The following is a 22,949-nucleotide window of genomic DNA, read 5'->3' on the forward strand; positions in this document are numbered from 1 at the left end:
CGAGAGACACAGGAGTGAATACCTAAGCAGTGGTGGAGAGGCCCAGAGAGGAGATTGCGGCATCAGGTGTAGACTTGACAACAGTGCTGTTGGATCTCTGTTCACAACAGTTCTGTGCAGTTCTGGGGAGTCACCGTCGACATGGACTGGTCAACATTAAAACATTGCCCCTTGGGGACAGCACAGAGAGATGTGCCTGGGAGCCTCTTGTCACATGCTTATCAGGTGATCAGTATTTTACCTTGTTTTAACATGTGTTTATACTCAACGACATACTACACACACACAGTGCTTCATTAACTCTGAACTCACAGGCAAAAGAACTGTATAGTTCATGACTGAACGAAATGTGTGTGGAGTAACTATTTTCTCTGTAAGGCACATCACAAGTACTAGACACCATTTTCATATGAGGGACATTTTTAAACAACAAGAGTCATCGACAACAGAAACACGTGTGCAGTGGGAAAGTATAGCACAGGTTGGGGATTACTAATGCAAAAAAAAAATTCTGAAACTGAGACATTTAAGCGCTGACACAGAGTTCCAAAGGCTTTAGATACTGAAGCCTTTAAATGTTTGGATTAGGGATGTTCAAGCAGAGAAGTCTATGCAAATATTATAAAATCCCCCTCCCCCGCATTTCGAAGATTCTGGTAAAGGCCACTGAATTTGTCCTGACATATGAGAGAAATGTAGAAGTACAAAAAGAAGGAAACCAAATGCTAGCACAGAACCTCATTCAACATGGTTGGCCCTGGGCATGCTGGGTGTAGTTGTTTTATATTCAAATTTCCTGTGATTAAATTTTCTTGACATACTGAGCATGTCCACAAATGATCATAAAAGCGTGGGTGTCAAGAGTGTGCTTTTTTGAAGTTACAATAAATGTTAGGAAATGGGCAAATTAGCAGACAGAATCCATAATGAAGACAGACTATATTCCAAGTTAAATTCTGATTGCCAAATTGGGAATCTGAAGTTGATTAAGTTTCATGATAGATAACCGAGAGTAAACAGAACTAATATGGCAGAAGACAGTCTTTCAAACAATAGGTCTCATCATGCACTTTCCACATGGGACAACTGTGGACTGGTTCTCACAGTACTGTAAGAAGGTACTGTGCAAACTTCCAAAGGAGGGATGGAGCCAGTAGCCCTGGCCCAGCTGTCTAAGAGCCACAACATCAACCAGCATGATAGGATCGCCCCAAGGGTGCAATAGTGGTATACACGCCTTGGTGATAACCAACAGCTCTCTAATTGAGCTTAGGACAGGCTCAGCAAGAGGGAAATCATATGTGGTACTGAATACCTAACAAACTAACCAGGTCTAGTGAATTCATGGAATTTGTGGAGGAGAACCTACAAATGCCATGTTAGTAGTCCAGATTAATAATCCTTAACTACATTCTAAAGATTTGTTTGTTTGTTTAATGTATGAGAGTACACTGCTGCTGTCTTCAGACACACCAGAAGAGGGCACCAGATCCCATTTCGGATGGTTGTGAGCCACCATGTGGTTTCTGGGAATTGAACTCAGGGCCTCTGGAAGAGCAGTCAGTGCTCTTAACCACTGAACCATCTCTTCCTTAACTACATTCTAACTATTTGCCTGTATTCCCAATGATAAGTACAGCTCCCATTCCTTATCAAGGAAACTTCCCTCTGTGATAGGCAGAGACCACTGCAGAAAACCATAACCCAATCAAAATGCAGATCTGTGGATCGAGCCATGTCCCAAATGAAATGCCTGCAACACAATTCCTGGACTCGGGATCCAGGGTTCATGAGAATGGACAAAAAGATTTTAAGAACCAGAAGAACAGAAAAGGTATTAGAAGAGTGTGTCTTCTAAAACTATTAGAGATGCCACATGCATGAAATCTCATCCTCATAGTAGCCTACATAAGACCCGAAGAAGGACCACACCATTAGGCTGCTACTGCAAGGGAGAAAGCTCACGCGGCTTCATCTCTACACAGAGAACTACAGGGATGCTGAGAGTGGGAGACATAGTCTTCCTTAAGGAAGAGCATACCAACTGGTTATCCAGGGCCAGAGATTAGCTCTGAAAACTTGACATACAAGTAACATTATACAGACTGACCAGGCTGTATTTGGGTACTCAGGATTATATATTTATACATAGATATATGTAACAACAATTCAAAGAAAATTAAAAGAGGCCATGAACTTGAGAGAGAGAAAGGAGGACATTGTGTATAAGAGGGTTTGGAAGGAAGAGAGGAAAGGGGGAAGCGGTGTAATTTTATTATAGTCACAGTTAATAAAAAAAAGAAAGAAGTAGATCTCTAAAATTTTGTGTGTACACAGCAAGGACTATCATAGGGTAATTTACTGTAATGGTAAAAAGCATGGACACTTTAAATAAAAAAAAATAGGTTCGATTCCCAGATCTATGTTTTGTTATTCAAATAACATTAGTAAATTTCATATATCTAAACCTTAGGTCTTTTATGAAACACAGTGTAGTAAAATATGATTAATACCTACATCATAGTGGTGTGAGAATTAAACCAGCATGCAAAGGGACTGTTTTGTGGCGAGCATTTTGATAAGCTATTTACCATGATTTGAAAAAAAAAAAACCTTCAGACTTACCTTGATGGTGTTAAGCGTGTAGTCATCTCTAAATCTCAAAAGCTGGGCATGTGAGTTTTCATTATCTTTTATATAAAAATGTGAAGAAGAGAAAATTTTTAGAAATAACAAGGATTAATGGTTAGTTTAAAGAGTACTTGCAGTTGTTAAGATCCATCCCTCATGGGACACATAAATAAATTTAAATACAAAAAAGTCAACAATGAGCATTATAAATGCATATGCAAATCAACCACTCCATAAAATACAGCTTAGAAAGCTAATGCTGACTGTTGGGCAACCCATCAGAAAACTGAAAATACCCTTTTCCTGCTGAATGATGTTACTTAGATTATTAATTTCTGATATAAAATTGTGGCTCATCCCCTGATCTTTCATAAATTTCTAACACTTCAAACAAACAAACAAACAAACAAACAAACAAATTAGTTCTACTGCTAGGTAGAGGCCCTCATTGTAATAGCAGGGAGGGAAACATCTGGAACAGCAAGTCTAGTCAAAGCAATGTCATGGAATATCTATCTCTCTCAAATTCTTGATCTACAGCCTAAAGTCTACCCTTCTTCTTCTGAAGCAGGATTTAGATAAAAGTCTTTGCCTGTGTCAGTCAACCAGCTGGGCAAGTACAAATCACCTGACTGTACAGTGCCACCAAAACATTATCTACATACAAGATGGGTAAACGGAAAGAATGATTTGAAAATCAAATGGTACTTGGCACTGTCTTCCTCTTTTCTTCCAATCCCAACCTCCTGGCTATTATCCTACAACAGAAGACTCTGAACTTAGGGGTCAGCTGAGTAAAGGGATTAGATTTAGGCTTTTTTTGCAGGGGGGGGGAAGAGACCAAAGAGATACACTTCTAGCACAAGAATACAAGAAGCTCTCAGAACCTACTCCTCAGAGAAATTGGTTCTTAAATGTCTTATGGTTTCTGGGAAAGTTTCTAAGGCATATAGCAAATGGACAAATCAACTTAACGATTTCAACAAATTCAGGTCCCAGGGAGATACTTTGTCTCCAAACAGAAAGTATATAGTTCCCAAGGAACAACACCCATGGTTGAGACTTGATCTCCATACTCAAACATACACATGTGTACCCACACACACAAAATACAAAACTAAAGTTATCACACTCCTTGATTTTAAAATATATTAAACATCTATAATATACAAAATAGTATGATATTATCATATATGCATTCACCTTTATTCCTATCCATTTATATACCCGTAACCATGTCAATATTCATGCACATAACTGAATAATATATGCCAAACACATATACTATCGATTACAAATAGATACAAATAAAACCCACAGTTAAATATCATATGGTAAATAAAATTTATTTTAAGGTAAAAATCTAGTATATTTAAAACACACATATACTCGACAGGAATACACACCATCATATGAATCTGTATCACTGCGGTATGGATCTTTGGGAATAGTGTATGAACCTCAACAGGGGACTGCTTCTCTCTACCACAGGATGCTCGTAGCACAGAATAGTAAACAGATAGAGTGAATCAAAGCAAAGCAGTGGGAGAGATTTATCTTTATTATGCCCGTGTGTCTCTATGTGAATTTTGTGTGTGCAAGTACCTGCAGAATCCAGAGGGCGTCAGAACCCCTGAGCTTGAATTATGATTGTGAGCTTCCCAGGGTAGGTGCTGGGAACTAAACCTTGGTTATCTACAAGAACACCAAGAGCTTTTAACTGCCAGACTATATCTCTAGCCATGGATTTTGTTTTCATATAAAAAATTTAAGATGCTAAAAATGCATTTTGTTTTTACATAAGAAATACAAGACGCAAAAATTGTGAGCATTCTGTGAAACAGTGATGAGGTCTATTTTGCATATTCATATCTATGAATATGCATGATGGATAGATGAATATGCACATACTTGTGCCATGACATAAACATATGTGTGCCACAGGACCTCAGAGGGAGAATATACACTTGTGTATATTGATTTGGATTCTGGAGAATGGAGTGGTTAGTGGTTGAGGGAACCAGGATAAAGCAGAAACTAAAATAAAAGCTCACCTTTTGCGTTTTGGGTGTTGGGTTTGCTCTTGTCGATAATAACCGGGTAGTACACTATTTTCGGTGAATTGTCGGGGATACAGTTTACCGTTGCAGCCAGACTTATGAAGAAGTGTGACTTGACAAAATTAAATTTATTTAAGAGATGCTGGGAGCCAAGATTAACCAAGACGGAGGGCAAGCCTCTGTTTACTAGCTCTTCAAGTGCCTACAAGTAAGAAGGGAAAGGGGAAAGATCAGTTAAATATCTGCTTGCACCTGAGTTTCACTACCATTTTGTATTTCTGATTTGGTGTCAGATAAAATATTAGACATGATAGTTCTGTAAGAGTAAGGACCATCCCAGCTCCTTGATGCTGCCTCCTGCCTGAAATGGAAACTTCTACTTTCTTTAGGAGGTTAGTTATGTCAAATGATATTTTACTGGAATACATGGGTGCAAGGATGTCTTGCTAAAGCAAACATGTGAAAGAATGTTTCCCTGAAGCAGACCCAAATAAAAGGATGTTTTGATATAGCAGACACGTGTAAGGATCTGAGATGAAGGAGGGTAAATATGACCCCACAGACAGTGGGAGAGGAGCACTGAGTTTTGGTTTGGTTTGCTCTGCCTCGCTATTCACTAGCAACACCCATGTATTGGTTCGCCTTACAGAGTGTTGTAGAGCTCAACTTGTGGTAATGCTGCTGTTGAGAGAGACTTACCTAAAGAACTGCTAGCGAGGTTCCTGTGGTAGTTTACTGCTTCTGTGGCCTCACCTCAGGTCAGCTGGCAAGCCTAACCGTTCCTTCAGGATTGAATTATAGCTGCTGGTTCATGCCTGGTGTCTGCCAGCTGAGAGGACTGGTCTGCAGCTGCCATTGCTTGTGCGCTGCCTGCCTGCCCACAGCTGCTGAGTCATCTTTGGTATTTGCTATGGGTCTGAACTGGTGCCAAAGAAGATCAAGCTCGCCCGAAAAGAACTATTGCTGAACAGGTCTATTCCCCAACATCCTAATAACTTTTCTCTTCTGGTGGTAGGCCAGAGGACAGATTGAACCCGTATTAAAAGTAGGTTGCAAAAAAATGTATGCCTATACCCGCCCTGCTACATAATGAGAGACCAAACATGGGGTCAGAGTGAGGGGACAGACCCCTTATCAGCAAGGGGGAGACTGCAGGCGCTCTTCAGTCACATCCATAGATTGCTCTGAGTTACCAGGCATGCAAACTGGACAGGAGCAGGAAAACGGTCTCCCTAGCCAGCTTAGCATCCATGGTCAATAGCACCTTTTCCCAGCCCCTCTCCCTCACATACATTCTTCCCCTGCAACTAGGACTCTAAAGTTCATTCGATGGCCTGCAACGGAAGACAGCAGATCAAAAGTACATGGCGGTGTAGGTGGCCCCACAGATGTTTGATCATACTGTGAACCCCAAGATTGTGTTACTTACTGGCAAACCTGTTTCTAGTTGTGGTGTGATTCAGCCCTAGCACACAACATTTTTAATCCAAGAGCTTTCTGTTTACTGTAAACAGGATTAAATAAAGTCAACTGTAGGTCAAGAGGTGGAAAAAGCAGCAAGTTGGCCAGAACAGAACACGGAAAAAAAAGAGTAAGAGGAAGTCAGGAGAGCAGATAGAGATACACACAGGAAGTAGAAGGGAGGGACATTGAGATTGAGGGGTTTTTGAGATGGTGTGGAGGAGTACTTTCTTTTGGAATGTCGGCTGAGGGGGAATGCCAACTGGATGCTTTCTCTGCCTCTCTGGGGTAGCACTCTTTCAACCCAGCATCTGGCTCTGGAGTCTTTATAGGCAAAATCAAATGCTTGAGGTTTTGTTTTAAAAAAACATTAAGGACCCCACCAAAGCCTTGGCAGCAACTGTCCTACAGGTTGCCTGTCCATTCATGATCCAGCTGGTCATTTCACAGCCTTTTCAATTCTAAATCCTAACCACCCCTCCCCTCTTCCCAGGTACTGAAAGCTAAAAAATCTCTCAGTATTGTTGATTGACTGATGCTTGATTGGCAGACATCAAAATAATACCTGGTGCATAGTAGGCACAACAGATTAAAGAGACCTCTGTAAAACTTGAGTGAGATGGTACTGTGAGAAAAGCTGCCAGCCAGCAGCCCAGAAGACCCCCCAGAACCTATAGAGTAAAAGAAAACTCATTCCCGAAAGTTGTCTTCTGACCTCCACAGGCATGCTGTGAGATGTACCCCACCCACCCAGATAAGAAAAATGGAAAACATAAAAAAGAAAGACTTAAGCAGATCAGATCATGCTTTTGTTCGAGGCTCTCCAATGGCCCCCATTTTGCTCAGATAAGCACCTGTGTTACAAGGTCCCTACACAATACTTCTCAGCTTGACCTCTCTGGTTGTATGTACTGCCACTTCCCCACCATCCATACAGCTCTCACCGCACTAGTCAGGGTAGCTGTCACCAAGCCAAGCAAATCTGGTAGAAGACCTCTGTACTTATTCCCTGTTCCTACATTATTCTTTTTTGAAGATACATGGGCTCCGTCTATATTTGAGTGACGATGAGTTTGCTCAGCCCATCCGAAATTACAACCCTCACTTATTACAGTGCTCCCAATCCACTTTACACACTCGTTGCTGAGTCTTTCAACCTCCAACGGGAGTCACTTCTCTGAGGTTATGACACTTCTTATCACTAGTCCTGCCCAGTAAAGTGTCAGTTCCTTCAGGATTTGGTTGACCTGTAAGCTGACTGGCTGTGGTTGCTGGCCACGTAGCAGTGCCTTAGATGCAGTAGACTCTCAATAACTTTTGAACTGATACGGGAAGAAGGTGCTGGGTGCTGGGGCTAGTTCTTCTAGAAAAGAGAGAAACTACTTGCCTCTCATTTAAAAAAAAAAACAAAATTCATCATTTGGGAGAGGAGGCAAGAGTAGGCAGGTTAGCCTGTTTGATCTCTATTTCTCTTCTCTTAATCTATTCTATGGGTTAAGAGCAGCGCAGATGTGGAAAACCCTATGGACCAGAGATGCTGACCAACGGTGGCATCAGGAAAATTATTAGTCGTCCCTACCCAGAGTAGAAACTACAGACTGGCTGGGGGGTGAGGCAAGAGAGGACATTTTTCCTCTCTTCCCTCCTCAGCAAACTGATTTAATGAGCCTTGACAATTACACACAAACACTTGAGGATCAAAGGAAGATTAATTAGTAATGCTATTTAACGCTCCTTCTCTCCCTCTATGCAGCACATACAAAGTGTAATCTGAAGAGTCTTGAGCAGGCCAACACTACTGTTTTAATTAATTAGCTAATAGAAATTGGGCTCCCATTATACTGTCAGTCTCTTTTCAAGTAAAAAGAAATGATCAGACAGACGTTCTTTTCAGACCCAACACTGCTCCATAAGGAATGTATTTTTATGATGGCCTGCCATCTGTGACTGGTAAGAGGGACATAGTCCTAAACTCCCCAGTGTTATGGAACACCTAAACGTGGATATGAATTTTTATCTTTCTAACACCAGTCACCTCATTTCAGGCAGCTTGCTTATGAGTTAGGATAAAATTTTAGGGGAAAATATTCAATGAAATGAAACATAATTAAAAGTAGACTTTATGAAATAAAATGCAAAATAATAGAAAAGTAGTAAGATTATGTTTAATAAAAAAGAGGATCTGTGCTTTATCAAAGTTAAGAAAAACAAAAATAGAGCAGTTACAAGGAAAATGGCTTTCAAGTTACTATATATATATATATATATATATATATATATATATATGCATACAGGTACCTATGTATTAGCTACTTTTGATGCTATGACTAAATGCCTGAAAAAGCAAATTCAGAAAGGATTTATTTTACCCCACAACAGGGAGGCCACACAGCAGGGACATGAGGTATCCAGTCACATTGCATCTAGTCAGGAAGCAGGGACTTGAATGCTGTAGTTAAGTTTGCTTCTGCACTGTTTATACAAAGCCAGTCCTACATGGACAATGCTGTCAAGTTCTAATGCCTGTTCTGCATGTTGACTGCTTCCTTGGCCTCAGTTGCAACAGACTATGTGTGCCTTGTAGGCTGATCCTGAGAACACACTCTCCTGGGTTGCTGGTGTGGAACTGGGAGCCCCTTGGTAGCATCCTTTTGGGCTCTCACCTCTGAGTGGACCTTTGTTTGGGGTCTTGCCCTTGGGCATCCCTTCAGTGTGCTAATTAATCTCTTTAACAATGAAACTGCTTTCTCTACAGCAATCATGTGAGCAACTTTAGATGTTCTTGTTCCCTTCTGTGATAAACTTTACATTTTTCACTTCTTTCTGCTCCATTTGATGCCCCTGTCCCTCTGCAAATCTAAGTAAAAGCGGTCAGCATTGCCCATGGCATAGTACAAAGTCACTCCATTTTGAAAGGTCCACTGTCAAATAAAGTCCTCCATTGCTTTTGAATCCAGCCTCGATCAAGTTGTTAGAGCACAGATAGAACACAACAAGATTCTTTACCAGAATGTAATATGAATGGCTTCTAATCTAATTTCCCATAGACCACAGTCCTGTCTGAGATTTCATAAGCCAGACTTCCATTCTCCACAATTTCTTGACATTCATGTTTTCCAAACACCCACTAGAAAGAACCATTAAACTCTATATACCATATTCTGGGGGCTTTTCTAGCCTTGCAACTTCAATCTCTTCTACACTCACCCTGCAGAACAGCTTCCAGTGGCTCCAGAACCACATGGTTGAGCTTATCTGAAGTGACCCCACTTCTGGAACCAACTTTTATATTTGTTACTTTTCTCATGGCTGTGATAAAATGCCTGGCAAAACCAAATCGAGAAAGAAGAGTCTGTTTGGGCCACAGTTTGAGGGGAAAATGGCAACAGAGGATGACTGGTCACACTACATCCATGGATGTAGGAGCAGATTGATGTATACTGCCACTGGTGGTCAGTATTTATACAAACACTTACTCTTCTTTATTCTACCCAAGAACCCAGGCCATGGGCTGTTACTGCTCACATTCAGGGTTGGGAAGGTCTTCCCTTTTTAGTTCAGCATTTCTGGAAATACCCTCTCAGACACACTCAAAGTCTGTTTCTATGGATTCTAAATCCAGTTATGTTGACATGGATCATTAATTGCCACAGCTTAGTTAAAGACCTACCACCAAAAAAGTAAATAAGTAAATAAAACCTAAGTGTATCTATCTGCTCCTGGATTACTGGGCTTATGTATTCTCTGCCCACAGCACCTCCCCTAACCCTTGTGACAATAGTTTTTGGTGAAGGCCTTCCATGTAAGCACCTTAAAAGGTGTTAATAACATCATTAGGGTTTTTTAAGTTTTTTTTTTTTTTTAGTATTTAAATGTCACTAGGAAATCAAGTGCTTAAGTACCAATCATCTGATTCTTGACTGACTTTAATGGGCAGTCTCATCCTTATTTTTCAAAAAGCTTTTGGGAAAGTTAGAGATTCATATAAAAATGCTATAACAATGCAAGCCCTATAGTTGGTGGGCAGTCTATTTTTGGCAGGCAGTCTGGGAACTGAGTTGAAGGGAAACAAGGAGCAGCCATATTGAACAAGTGGGCTGCTCCAAAAGCAAAGAAGTTCTTCAGTTATAGTCAAAATTAGTTGCTACCGTTTAGGTAACCAAGACATTTAAGTGAGAAAACCAGAGATAATGTGTGGCAGGACAAGCTGAGTGGACAAGCTGAGTGAACACATGTCTGGTTCTAGAAGCCAGGGCAGTCACTGCTAGTTTACTGGCTTAGACATCAAGTTAATTTGATAGAATTCCAACTTTAGCCTCAGAACTTTGTGATCAATCCCTACCATCATACAATGAGAAAAGAAAAGAAGAGAAGAGAAAAGAAAAGAAAAGAAAAGAAAAGAAAAGAAAAGAAAAGAAAGAAAAGAAAGGATTGGGAATCTGGGGTTATTCTTGGCAATGCAGTGAGTTGAGGGGCAACCTGGGCTACATGAGACCTTGTTAACAGTAGGAAGCAGGGAGTTGAGAAAAGAATGCGTAACACATAGAGCAAGCTTTCGAAATCAGATATTGTGCCTGCCAGACAGGCTGAAATGAGTCAGAATATTTCCACATTAAACATTGTTATTACCTGCATGTTGTCTTTACTGGTGAGAGGTTTTCCAGAATCGAATGATTGAGTTATCTGTCAAAAATACAAAACATTAACAATAGAGCCCACATTTATTTGAGCATTCTTTTAAATGGAATTATTAATGCATCCTAAAACCATTTGAGCACCATTTTGTTGTCAAAGTAATATGCATTCCAGTCAGAAATATTAATATACAAAACACTAAAAATTATGTATGCTAACTTCTTTTATGTAGCAAATGTTAGCATTCTGATATCTTTGCTGTCCTTTTCTTGATTATTTTTTAATTATGTGCTCATTTATATTCCATTTTCACTAACAATTTACCTAATTTTATCCCTACAAAATAAGTTACTTACAAACCTCAGTCTAGAAGGTGTCAATGAAGGTTGTATAAGAACTAAGTTTCTTCGCCATTTCATGTTACCTACTGAGGCCTTTCCCCATAGTTACCTCATCAACCAACCTTAGGTGAAGATGGATATTTTGTCTATATTTTGATCACTGTCACTGGGATTGAACCTTAGAAGTTCTGGGTAGAAGACAAGAATGTCTTGAGGAAATGGAAAGGCTCAACTTCTGCTCCCACCCACGCCATGTGACTGCATCGCCCACGGCGTCATGCAACATCCTCACTTTTAAAACTCTGTGGGTTTGAGGCAAAGCTGAATTGCTATTTGGAATGACTGTTTGCAGGCTGCTTACTTTTTATATGTGAATCGCAGATTCATGCTTGGGTCCGATTGCACTGGCTCAAGGGAGACATTCATTACCAAGGGAAATTGTCGTATCGTAGAACAAGAATACTTGTCTTTTCAGCCTGACAATCCTTTTGAAAATATACCTGAGCCAAAGCTGGTGCTGCTCTTCTATCTCCTCGATCACCAGAAAGTATCCGACAGTCTCCAGGGGCAGACAAGCCACTTACATACAGTGTCCTCCCTCAAGATCCTGTATCAATTTGCCTAAATGTTCTTGAGATCCTAGCAACCAATGTCCCGCCCAGTCCCTCTGAAGACACTAGGGAGCCAGGGAGTGTCATCCTCACTAATGCTCTTGGGCAGGTTTCTTCCTGCTGCTGTGGGGGATTCCCTCTTACTTGGCATCCATTCTGCAATCTCCTCCCCAGTACACTGCTCACTCCCACATCTCTAGATGCCCACGCCAAAATATCAAGTATAACTTTCCCTGTCAGTCAGTCCTGGTGCTGTGGAAATCTCCCTCTGAAGGAGCTCTTTATTATCTGTGAGACACTGAAAAACTAGCCATTCAGTGAAGGAACCCTTTCCTGATACAAATGAAGTGAATTCAAACAGGACTTTACATTTAGGGGTAAGACAGGAATCTCGATACAAATACAATTGTAAAATACAGAATTTTTGTAGCACCATGAAGAGCCGGACAGTCATGAGTAAGTTTTCTTCAGCTCCTTCCTTTGCAAGTGAAACCAAATTCATTAAACTCTTCTTTAAATAACTGGCCCGCAGCCTAATAACATTGGCACCTATTTTAATTATAAACCCTGAAAGCATTTCCTCTTTTAATTACACTTTTAAATTCCCAGTTGAAGGTGGGAAGCTGCAAATTAAGTCTGAGAATACGGAATTTGAAGTCAGAATCCACCGGGAGATGATTCACCTACACGTTTATCTTATGAAAGTTTCTAGATAAAAATGAAATTTGGGATGTTCATGTTAAAAAAAAATGGTTTCTGGAATTTTTGCTGTTGGTTTTCTTGAAGGTAATGGCCATCAAAAATCCTTGTTTTTCAGTCCATTTATGTGGTCTCTCTTTCCATCATATCTTCCTGGACTATATGTGCAGATGACCCTAAATTCATCTTTTTGACTTCTGTTTCTCTTTGTCTGCCTTGGTTCCCAGATTATTTCAAGTCAATAGCAACTAATCCTGTGTCTTAGATGTGGTTTTAGTCACTTTTACTGGGATGAAACACCATTACCACAAGCAACTTGGAGAGGAAAGGACTTCTTGGGCTTACCATTCCTCATCAGTATCCCTCATCAAAGAAAGTCAGGACAGGAACTCACACAGGGCAGGAACCTGGAGGCAGGAGCTGACACTGAAACATGGAACAGAGCTGCCTACTGGTTTGTTCATTGTGGCTTGACTAGCCTGCTTTCTTATAAACCCCAGAACTGACAACCCAACTGGCCTGGGCCTTCCCACATCAATCACCAAGAAAATGTTCCACAGGTTTGCCTGTAGCACACTCATACGGATGTAATTCTTCAACTGGGGCTTCCCCTTTTTCGACGACTCGAGCTTGTGTCAAGTTTACATAAAACCAGCATACCCTACTATTTTAAATGTCCCTGTTAATTCTCCCAATATCATATATGCAACCCCAACTGCTCCTCTGAATTCCAGACGTTACTGTGCTACACTATGGACGCCACACTATCACCTAGCTTTCTATGCATCTCATGCATAGATTGTTCAACTCCTCCTTCACAATGAAAACTACCTGCCAACTGCTCAGACTGAACACTCCTTAGCCAGGCTTGACTTCAGCTCTGACACTCAGCCTCCAGAAACCATTGTCTAACACCACCAGCTCTTCCTTCACAGTCTGCCTAGAAGAAGACCACTGCTCGCCCCCCTCCACCCCAGTCATTACTGTGTCTCAAGTCGGATTACCTGGCTTCCTAGACCTCCCCTCCTTCCTTCGTCCCCTCTCCTCCCCTCCTTCTCTCCTCTCCTCATCCTTTCTTCCCCTCTTCCTTCTCCTTCCCACGGCCTCACAGGTCTTTTCCAATAATAGCATGCACACATTTTCCCCATGGTCTTTGTCTTACAGTGATTTGTGCCTGGAAGGACGTTCTCCCTAGAACTCTGATTGGTTCGTGCCCTTCACAAGTTGCTAATGAGAAAAACCTTCCAAAACCACCTGAATAACAAAACGGCAGCACACTGCCCAGAACAACCGACGCCCTTCTCACCTCTGTTGGACTATGTTCACAGCACATCGCCACCTGTCACAGAGATACGTGCTTGGTGTTTGTGATCTGCCCACCCCCCTCACTAGAAAGCAAGCTCCGGGAGAGCAGTAGCTCCATGCAGATTTTCACCGCTCCTTCTCCATGCATGGGACAGAGCCTATATTCAGTAAGCACTTAAGATATAGTCTGAATCTTCCAAACTACAACTTTAATAACAAAAGACAGACTGTCTATAATAAGAAAATGCTGTTGATTTGGAGGCAAGGAAAAAAAGAGCACTAATTTTATCTACATAGGAAGATAAATTCATTTATACCACAGGAAGGAGAGAATACACTTCTCTCCCGATGGGTAGTGTGCTGGCTAGTTTTATGTCGCCTTGACACAAGCTAGAGTTACCACAGAGAAGGGAGCCTCAGTTGAGAAAAATGTCTCCGTAAGATTGGAGAGTAAGCAAACCTGTAGGGCACCTTATCAGTTACTGATTGATGGAGGAGGGCCAGACCCTTGTGGGTGATGCTGTCCCTGGGCTGATGAATCTGGGTTCTATAAGAAAGCCAGCTGAGCAAGCCATGGGGAGCAAGGAAGTAAGTAACATCCCTCCATGACCTACATCAGCTCCTGCCCCCAGGTTCCTGCCCTGCTTGAGTTCCTGCACTGGTTTCCTTCAGTGATGGACTACGATGTGGAAGTTTGAACCAAATAAACCCCTTCTTCCTCAAGTTGCTTTTTTTGTTTTGTTTTGGTTTGGTTTGGTTTGGTTTGGTTTTTGGGGTTTTTTGGGGGAGGTTGGGTGTTTTTGTTCTTGTTTTAGTTTTTGTTTATAGTGTTTCATTACAACAAGAATAACTCTTAACTAGAACAAGTAGACAAGTCATAGACAGCTAGGCAGATAAACATTCACATATACATCACATATACCATGTAATGTATGTAGAGATATAGAATTTATATAATATATATACATAGACTATATTGGTGTTATTTAATGAGAATCCCTATGAGGATGTGCTATATAGAACTTCACAGCTCATAAAGCCCAGCTGGTCTCAGGCTCACCTCCAGTCCTCCTGCTTCCGGTTGCTGAGCACTGGGATTGGAGCAATGCATGGCCGCAGTTTTTATTTTGTCATTTTGTAAAACTTCAGTGTGGGAGATTGGCCCCAGGGGTTTGTGCATCCTGAGCAATCAACGGAACGGCACCTACAGCCCTCACTCGCCCTTGTTTGCAGTGGTACAGATCTACCCGGGTGCTCGCACATGCTAAACTACTGCTCTACTGTCGCACTGCGTCTGCAGCCTCCATTACACTGAAGAACAGCAGTGTCTGAGTTGTATGGAGTGTGAGAAGAGGAGTTCTAGAGGATTACGCTAAAGGAATAAACCGTGCGTAAATATAAGGCCTGACTAGGGAGTGACTTTGAAAACTTAAATTTATTTTGTTGATTTTTTTCAAGGCCTCTAAATTTCAGTTCAACTTCCAACATATATCTGTAGGTCTCATGCTCACACACCATCTCCCCAGAGAGTGACTTGCTCGCTCGCTCTCTCTCTCTCTCTCTCTCTCTCTCTCTCTGTGTGTGTGTGTGTGTGTGTGTGTGTGTGTGTGTGTGTGTGTGTGTGTGTCTATGTGTTGGTGTGTGTACAAGAGCCATGTGTCTCTATGTGTACATGTAGAGGCCAGCGCAGGATGTCAGATGTCCTTCCTCTATGGTGTATTTCTGTGACACAGGGTCTCTTACTAAAACTACAGGACTTCTGCTAAGTTGGTTGGCTCACAAGCTCTTGGGGTCCAAGGCTGAAATGCAAACACATGCGGCAATGCCCAGGTTTTTATGTCCGAGTGGGGATTTGAACTCAGTCAGTCATACTACAGAACAAGCATTTGTCCCCCACTGAGCTATCTTCTAAGCTCCTCAGTAGGTTTCTTACTTTTTTAATATTTGAACTGATTTTGTAGGTGCTTTTGTAGATAATTTTTTTCATATAATATATTCTGAACATGGTTTCCCCTCCCCCACCCCCTCCCAGATCCTCCCCACCTCCATTCCCATTTGACTCCATGTGTGTTTCCCTCTCTCTCTTTAGAAAACAAACTTGCTTTATTGCTAGTTTCCAATTCTCACTATATATGCTGGGGTGATGAAATTACTACTTATAATGAAATCAAAATTCTAATCAGCATCTGCCTCAAGCAAGGTCAGCCAGCAAGTCCCAGATCACCAGGAAAACCAAAGCAGAAGAAAATAATCACTCACTCCAATTTAATTTATGTTCTCACTGTAAACTCCAGCACTTATTTTCAAGGATGCTTCAATTACCCAGTTTACAAATACAAATTAAGCAAGTCAGGTAAAACTATCTGCTAAAATCAAAATAGATTAGGCAAAATGGAGACTGTTCTTCCCTTGGAGAAATCATGAGAAATCTAAAAGGAGCAAGAGATATAACCCAGAGGTCCTGGGTCTCATCCCCAGATCCAAGAGGAGGAGGAAGTGGAAGAGGAGGAGGAGGAGGAGGAGGAGGAGGAGGAGGAGGAAGAGGAGGAAGAGGAGGAGGAGGAGGAGGAGGAAGAGGAGGAAGAGGAGGAAGAGGAGGAAGAAGATGAGGAGGAAGAAGAGGAGGAAGTGGAGGAAGAGGAGGAAGAGGAGGAGGAAGAGGAGGAAGAGGAGGAAGAGGAGGAGGAAGAGGAGGAAGAGGAAGAGGAGGAAGAAGAAGAGGAGGAAGTGGAGGAAGAGGAGGAAGAGGAGGAGGAGATGATATATAAACTAAAAACATCCAGATAAGATATGCCAATAGGACACTTTGATGAACAACATTAAACAAAAGTGGTAAGATTAGACCTACAAATCTGGGCTATGTTGGAGGATGTACCTAGATAGACCACCATAATGAAAAGCAACATACTTACCCCTGAGCCAGAATTCCATCCCTTGCAATATTCTTCTCCAGGACCGTGCTCCCTCCCTCCCTTCCAGCACATTTCCACTCCAGAGAAATAAAACTCTGCTTCTCTGGAGCCAGCCTTAACAGCAAGATCTGGAGCACTGAAGACTGGGGAACACTTTGATGAGGATGTTCCGTAGGTTTTAGGACTGCAACTTCTTTTTAGCATTCAATCCAATGGAGAATGAGGAGGTTACCTTAACTCTCGTTGTAGCTTTATAGCCAGCAGGTATGGCGCACGGCATGTTTTTTCCTTGATAAATCTGGGATAGCTCATAAAAGGCTTCGGAAAAGAGGCCTAAATCTATAAGGATTTCAATCTAGAAAAGGAGGAAAGATTTTAAGTTAGTTCCTTTTACTCATAAAACACAAATTTTAGGGAAAACTCATCAGTTTCTAAGATCCAAAACCCATGCTCAGGGATGGTAGTGTGTAACTAATCCATGTTCGCTGGTTGGTGAGCGGAGAACAGACTCGCGTGACTGTGAAAATGCCTGTTTATGTGTGCAGAGGACCACAGGACTAACAACAGCAGGGCCATTCAGAGTAACAGGCTCTCCTCAGCTGTCCCTTACTTCATCGGAGGCAGACACAAAAATATAACAGCCATGGCGAAGTTTAAAAAAAAATTAATTGAACTCAACTCTTTGTTCCCGTGGTTCCCATGGGAAACCGGAGAAAAGCAAAGTAAAAATATGCCTGATGTTCTTGAACTCTCTGAGGAAAGTCAGACAAAAGCACAGTGTGTCAACATGGAGACAGCTATTAATTTTCTTATCTATAATTAACAGTGTCAGTTTTAAAGCCATATGCTTAACAGTTTTAACCAGTTGGTGGCTATATATCCTGCAAGGTTTGCTTTAAACACAATTCAGCTGGACTCAGTCAGGAAGTTAAAGGAAGGGGAGTTGGTGTTCAGTACGTTTGTTGAACCTCCCTCGGACAGCATGGCCGAGTGCAGGTTGATGGTTCCCCTGGAATGCATACTTAGCCAAATTTAAGTGACACATGAAGCTCTCACACAGGACAAGACGGCTTAAGAGGTGTTGACAAAATTCTGCTTTCAACAGTGGGATCTCAGAAAATGTCAGTGAGGAAGAGCCCTTCAAGAGAAGGGTTGGGAATCATGTAAAGGAGAAAGAGGTCCCTGAGCACAGAGGTCACAGATTTTTGTGTGTCTGGAGACAAGAAAGAGAGAGGAAGTGGGCACACATGGTGACCTAATACACAGACACTTTAGACCACAGTAGAGAGCTCTTTTTGCAGTGTGAAAAAGAGTGCTGTATGTGATGTTCATGAGGGTGTGATGGGCATGATATATATGATGGGTGTGATTTATATATGTGTGATGAGTGTAATGGATGTAATAGGTGTGATGGATGTTGATGTATGTGATGTGTGTGATATGTATGATGTGTGTGATGGGTGTTAATGTGTGTGATGGGTGTGATGGATGATGATGGGTGTGATTTCATGATGTGTGTTGATGTGTGTTGATGAGTGTGGTGGGTGTGATGGGTGTGATGGAGAATGCTTGAAACCCCAGTGTTTGCAAGGGCAGTGAGTTTCAAGCCAGGCCTCCATTAAGAATATAAAACCAGCCTCAGTCAGAGTGAGATTGTGTCAAAACACATGGTCTGAGGGTACATCTCAGAAGAGAAGTTCATGCTATTGTAGACAAGGCTCCAAGTTCAGTGTCAGCAGGGGAAAGGTTATGGAGACTTTGAGGGGTGTATAGAATGGATAAAGAGAATAAAGCACAAAACTGGATAAACACACACACACACACACCATATAGAATAAGACAAATCAATTTATTTTCAACCAACATACCCTACTCTCTATTCTCCTTTCTATACTTGGTTTAAGAACTTAAAGAGTGGAAAAAAACAAAAAACACTTCAAGAAAATAAAAAAGGCAGGTTAAGGGAAATAAGTTTGGTAAACTAATATAAAAATAAAACACAATGGGCCACAAGGCTGTTGTTCTTAATTGGAAGAGAAAGCCATTTGTCTGTTGAGCTGTACACTGCAGTTGTTGCTAAAGAAATGGTCTCTGCCCATCCCCCACGCCATGGCTGCAGTCATCGAATACTAAAGTCAGCACTTGGGGAGACAGATAGACTCTTCTGGACCCCAGGCAGCCATTACTTTCATTGACCACTATAAGAAAATATTCCTTCAGACCTTTGTGTGGTCAGATCACTGTACCAAAACAACATCAGCCAAAGCTAACTCTGACTTATTTCATCATATCCATTTAAGCAGTTGCAGCAACGGTGACCTGCTCTGTGGACACAAGCCAGAGGACACTGACAACTAGACATCAGTCAAAGCTTGATACACCTTCTGAAGCAATCACACCCTTCCTGAGAACGTTTAAAATGTTGAGAATAAATCTTTGATGGGGTTAGCAGGTCTATAGCGAAGCACAGCAGCAGATCATAAAGAGGCCTTACAACGTTCCCTGGAAGACTCTACTGCACCCTAGAAACTTAACCGCAAGATCTATCTATCAGGGCCTGGCTAGTCAAGGGCCATCAATACCTGGTGTTTCCCAACTCTGATGTTTCTCTTTCACTTACTGACAACCCAGTTGCTTCAGGAAGATCACACAGGTTCCATTCACACAGACTGTTACTGATCCTCGTGGGATCTATCTTTTCCCTTGCATTTGACAAGACCTTAATCCCAGTTTTCAATCTTACTTGTGCCCAAAGCTCCCATGTCTGTTTCACACTGCTCCCAGTGTTAGCATACACCAACCCTGGTGGTATCATTCCCCTGACCAGCATTCTATAGTGAATACCCCTCCTAGCCAAAGCTCCAAACAGAGGGCATAGTTCTTCACTGGCTTCGTAGACACTCTCTGACAGAATCGTGACCAAAGTCCAAAGACAGAATTCTGCCTTGGTCTAATGTGGAGAACTATGAATTTTTTGAGGTTATTTATGGGCCCATGGAAGACTCAAAGGAGGCTCGAAAGTAACATCAGAAAGTACTGTGGGCAACTCGTGGGCAGTTACACCACTGAAGGATCTACCTGCAGCATGGACAACTCACAAAAAACTACTCTACCAAAGAGTTCTAAGCCAGATCACTGAGGGAAATGGTCTTATGAGGCTCTGAGCCCCAAGAGCCTCTCCTTCCTCCAATGAGAGAATGTTAATAGGCCCATTCTTAGTTCTTGAAGGTCTCCTACTGTGATCCAAGACAGCAATAGGCATGTACAACCTGGAGAGGAAACAGCTACCCAGCATAGCTCTCTGACAGTTCTCCTGTCATCATCTACAGTCTCCCTGTTCAGAACTTCCATTCCAGCAGCACAAAGCACTTCTGTCCCCTAAACAGTTCAAAATTTTCTCACTTCTGTATCTTTCCAAGATCGTTGTCTTTCCCACTCGCTGAGCTGTCTTATTTTCAAGCCTAAATTCTGTCTATTTAGTGAAACCCTTGGACCAGAGCCATTTGTTTCTTGTTCAAACTTTGGGAATAAGTCTCATCACATTCACCTGCAAATAATCAAGTGACAGGTACATATGTTACCAGCTTATGGTGTGCCCCATCCCTCTGCCCAGTTTTCATAACCTTATGATCAAAAACTGCGGGCTACATGTCTTGGACTCAAGTTTCTAACATGGTGCTTTTAAATAAGAGGTATTCAGTAAGTCTTTTCAAAATGCTACTTATTTATTAGGGGCTACCTCTGAACACGTATGAAAGTCAGGACAAGTGCAGGAGTCAGTTTCTCTACAATGTGGGTTACAGGGCTCAAACTCATGTCAGACTTGGCGGTAAGTGCCTTTACCCGGATGAGCTATCTCAACCAGCCCCAAATCTTACTTTAAAATGAATATTTGTTAACTATTTTAATATGAGTGGCAGTGAATACACACATAGACTGTTGGCACTTGACAAATATTCACAAAGTTCAATCTAAAAATCAGGTAACGAATGCCGATATGTTAACCTATTATTACCCAAGACAGTTCAAGGAATTAAAAAATGAATAAGATACAGACCCTAGCCTCAAGAATATTGCAGTTTTGAAAAGAGAGGGAGGTTGAATTTTTTTAAATGTGTTATTAAAGTGCAAAAGCAAGATAATCCATGAGTCAGTTACTCACAGATGGAAAGCCAGACACTTTAAGCACCCACATGAATATTTATGAAGTCCTTAAAGATTTCTCTATTTAGAAATAGAAAGCAATGGACTATTCACCAAGGTACAAAAGTTTTACAAGGAGGTATAAGTTACAGGAAAGTCAATTTCTCCTCATTGAAAAACAGGAGGGATTTGAGGGACAAAAGTAGAGAGTCTCCAAAGGAGAAGGAAAATGGTGTGCTGGAGTCCCAGAGTGCTGTGCGGAGGTGAGCTGGACTGAGGTCCTGCAGCACAGTTCTAGAATCTGATCTTTTCCAACCACAATAGCTGACATGCATTGCTTGTCCCATCTGCTTCTCTAATGATGCTTTTGTGAGCAGCTTGAGGACAACTGCATAGGGAGTGTTTGCATCACGGATGAAGATTGCAAAAGTATATCTCTGCTTTACTTGTATTCATTTTATTATATGTGTATGAGTGTGTGTGTGAGTGTGTGGGTGTGTTTGAGTGTGAGTGTATGTGTGTGAATGTGAATGAGCGTGAGTATGTGTGAGTATATGTGAATGTGCGTATATATGTGTGTGTAGAGTACATGCGTATATGTATGGATGTGTGTGTGTGTGTGTGTGTGTGTGTGTGTGTGTGTGTGTGTGTACTGCATGCATGCCTGGTGCCTGAGGCAGACAGAAGAGAACGACACTGGGTCCCCTGGAATTGGAGTTACTGACCCAGGTACTCTGGAAGAGCAGTCAGAGTTCTTATCCACTGAGCCAACCCCCCAGCCCCTAGATCAGCTCTTTTAAAATGATCTCTCTGTGAAATGTTTGTCAAGATAAAACTGATTGTGTCACAGCATGCGTGGAAATGTGTGAAATGGTCAAGATATAGTTTAAGCTCAAGAATACCAAATATTTTATTTTAATTGTTTTTCTTCCTTAAATTTCTCTGCTTTCACAGTGTTCGTTAAAGGAAACTATAGCCAGGAGGTGGGGGAGGACTGGGTTAATATGGTCTGTGCTTATGTATAAGTGTGGGGTGGGGCACAGCTACAGTTGAATTCCACATTAGCACTCAGGGAACAAAACTGCAGGGCATTGAAACACCCAGCACAGGCAACTGGGGAAGAAGGTAGGCACTCCCAAGATCTTGGGGTTCCTGTTCAATGTGAAGGTCAGGCCAAGAGCACATGAATCTCTAAAGCAGACTGGTTACAGAAGTGACTGTCTGCTTCTGTTACATCAATTACCAGAACAAAGAAACATCACTTATACCATGCCGGACACAAAAGTCCTTAACTCTAATCTTGCTACCATGATGAATCACAATATAAACACCTGGGCTTTCTGATGGCCTTCAGCAATCTTTGTGAAATTCTTGTTCCACCCACCAAGGAGTGTCACAACTCACAGAAGTCCTTAAGAATAGAGTTTCAGAAGCCAAAACACTGTTTGACCCCAGAAAACCAGGCTCTCAATAGGAACTTCTAGATGGTCTTGTGCTGGGTAAGTCTTGTTCCGTACTTTACTGTGGCCCAGGCATAACACTGTCTGAAAGAGAGGTTACTATTATGGCGTAGCAACAAAAATATGTGTATTTTGTGCCCATGGAAGCCAGGAGAAGACATTATTGAGCCTCTGAAACTGGAACTACCATACGGAGTCCAAAGTGGGTCCTGGGAACTGAACTTGGGTTCTCTGGAAGAGTGGTAACTACTTTTAACTGCTGGACCATCTTCCCAGTTGTCCAAACTGCATTATTTTTATATCAATATAATATCATGTCCTTAACAGCTTATTAATAAGTATTAGAATCAAATGAAGGCAAAACAGTACTCTTAAAGGATAAAGAATATCAAAAGTATTAAAAGTCTGCAACATACCTTGAGGATTCTTGCTTCTAGATTCCTCACTAAGTCTTGGCAAATGACAGACACGAAATACTGGTATAGTGCAAGGAGAGGCAGAACCTACCAGAAGAAAAACATTCTCTGTTTTAAGTTAGCTTAGCAACTTAATAGGCCAGTAGTCCAATTTTGCTGAACGTTGACTGTAGGAGGAACTACACAAATGTCACATTTCCACATTAGAGAAATAAACTGCTTGTTCAAATAAAATGGTCTGCCTAGTTATACTAGGTACCTTTCTCATTAATGCG

The 22,949-nt window shown here is 41.6% G+C and overlaps 1 protein-coding gene across 7 annotated transcripts in view; it reads right to left on the reverse strand.

The window, feature by feature from the left end:
- Cfap54 (cilia and flagella associated protein 54) overlaps window positions 1-22,949 on the reverse strand; it is a 286,409-nt gene that overhangs the window by 107,096 nt on the left and 156,364 nt on the right. For all 7 annotated transcript variants that reach the window (XR_005486835.2, XM_039080085.2, XM_039080086.2 and 4 more), the window contains 5 exons: window positions 22,675-22,761; window positions 16,888-17,010; window positions 10,782-10,835; window positions 4,686-4,893; window positions 2,626-2,690 (listed from right to left, as the gene is read on the reverse strand). Coding sequence is in view for 6 of the 7 variants with exons in the window: in XM_039080085.2 (XP_038936013.1) it covers window positions 2,626-2,690; window positions 4,686-4,893; window positions 10,782-10,835; window positions 16,888-17,010; window positions 22,675-22,761 (537 nt within the window). In the remaining variant the exon portion in view is untranslated. The remainder of the gene's footprint in view (window positions 1-2,625; window positions 2,691-4,685; window positions 4,894-10,781; window positions 10,836-16,887; window positions 17,011-22,674; window positions 22,762-22,949) is intronic.

The sequence above is a fragment of the Rattus norvegicus genome, chromosome 7, assembly GCF_036323735.1.
Source record: "Rattus norvegicus strain BN/NHsdMcwi chromosome 7, GRCr8, whole genome shotgun sequence".
Taxonomy (NCBI): Eukaryota; Metazoa; Chordata; class Mammalia; order Rodentia; family Muridae; genus Rattus; species Rattus norvegicus.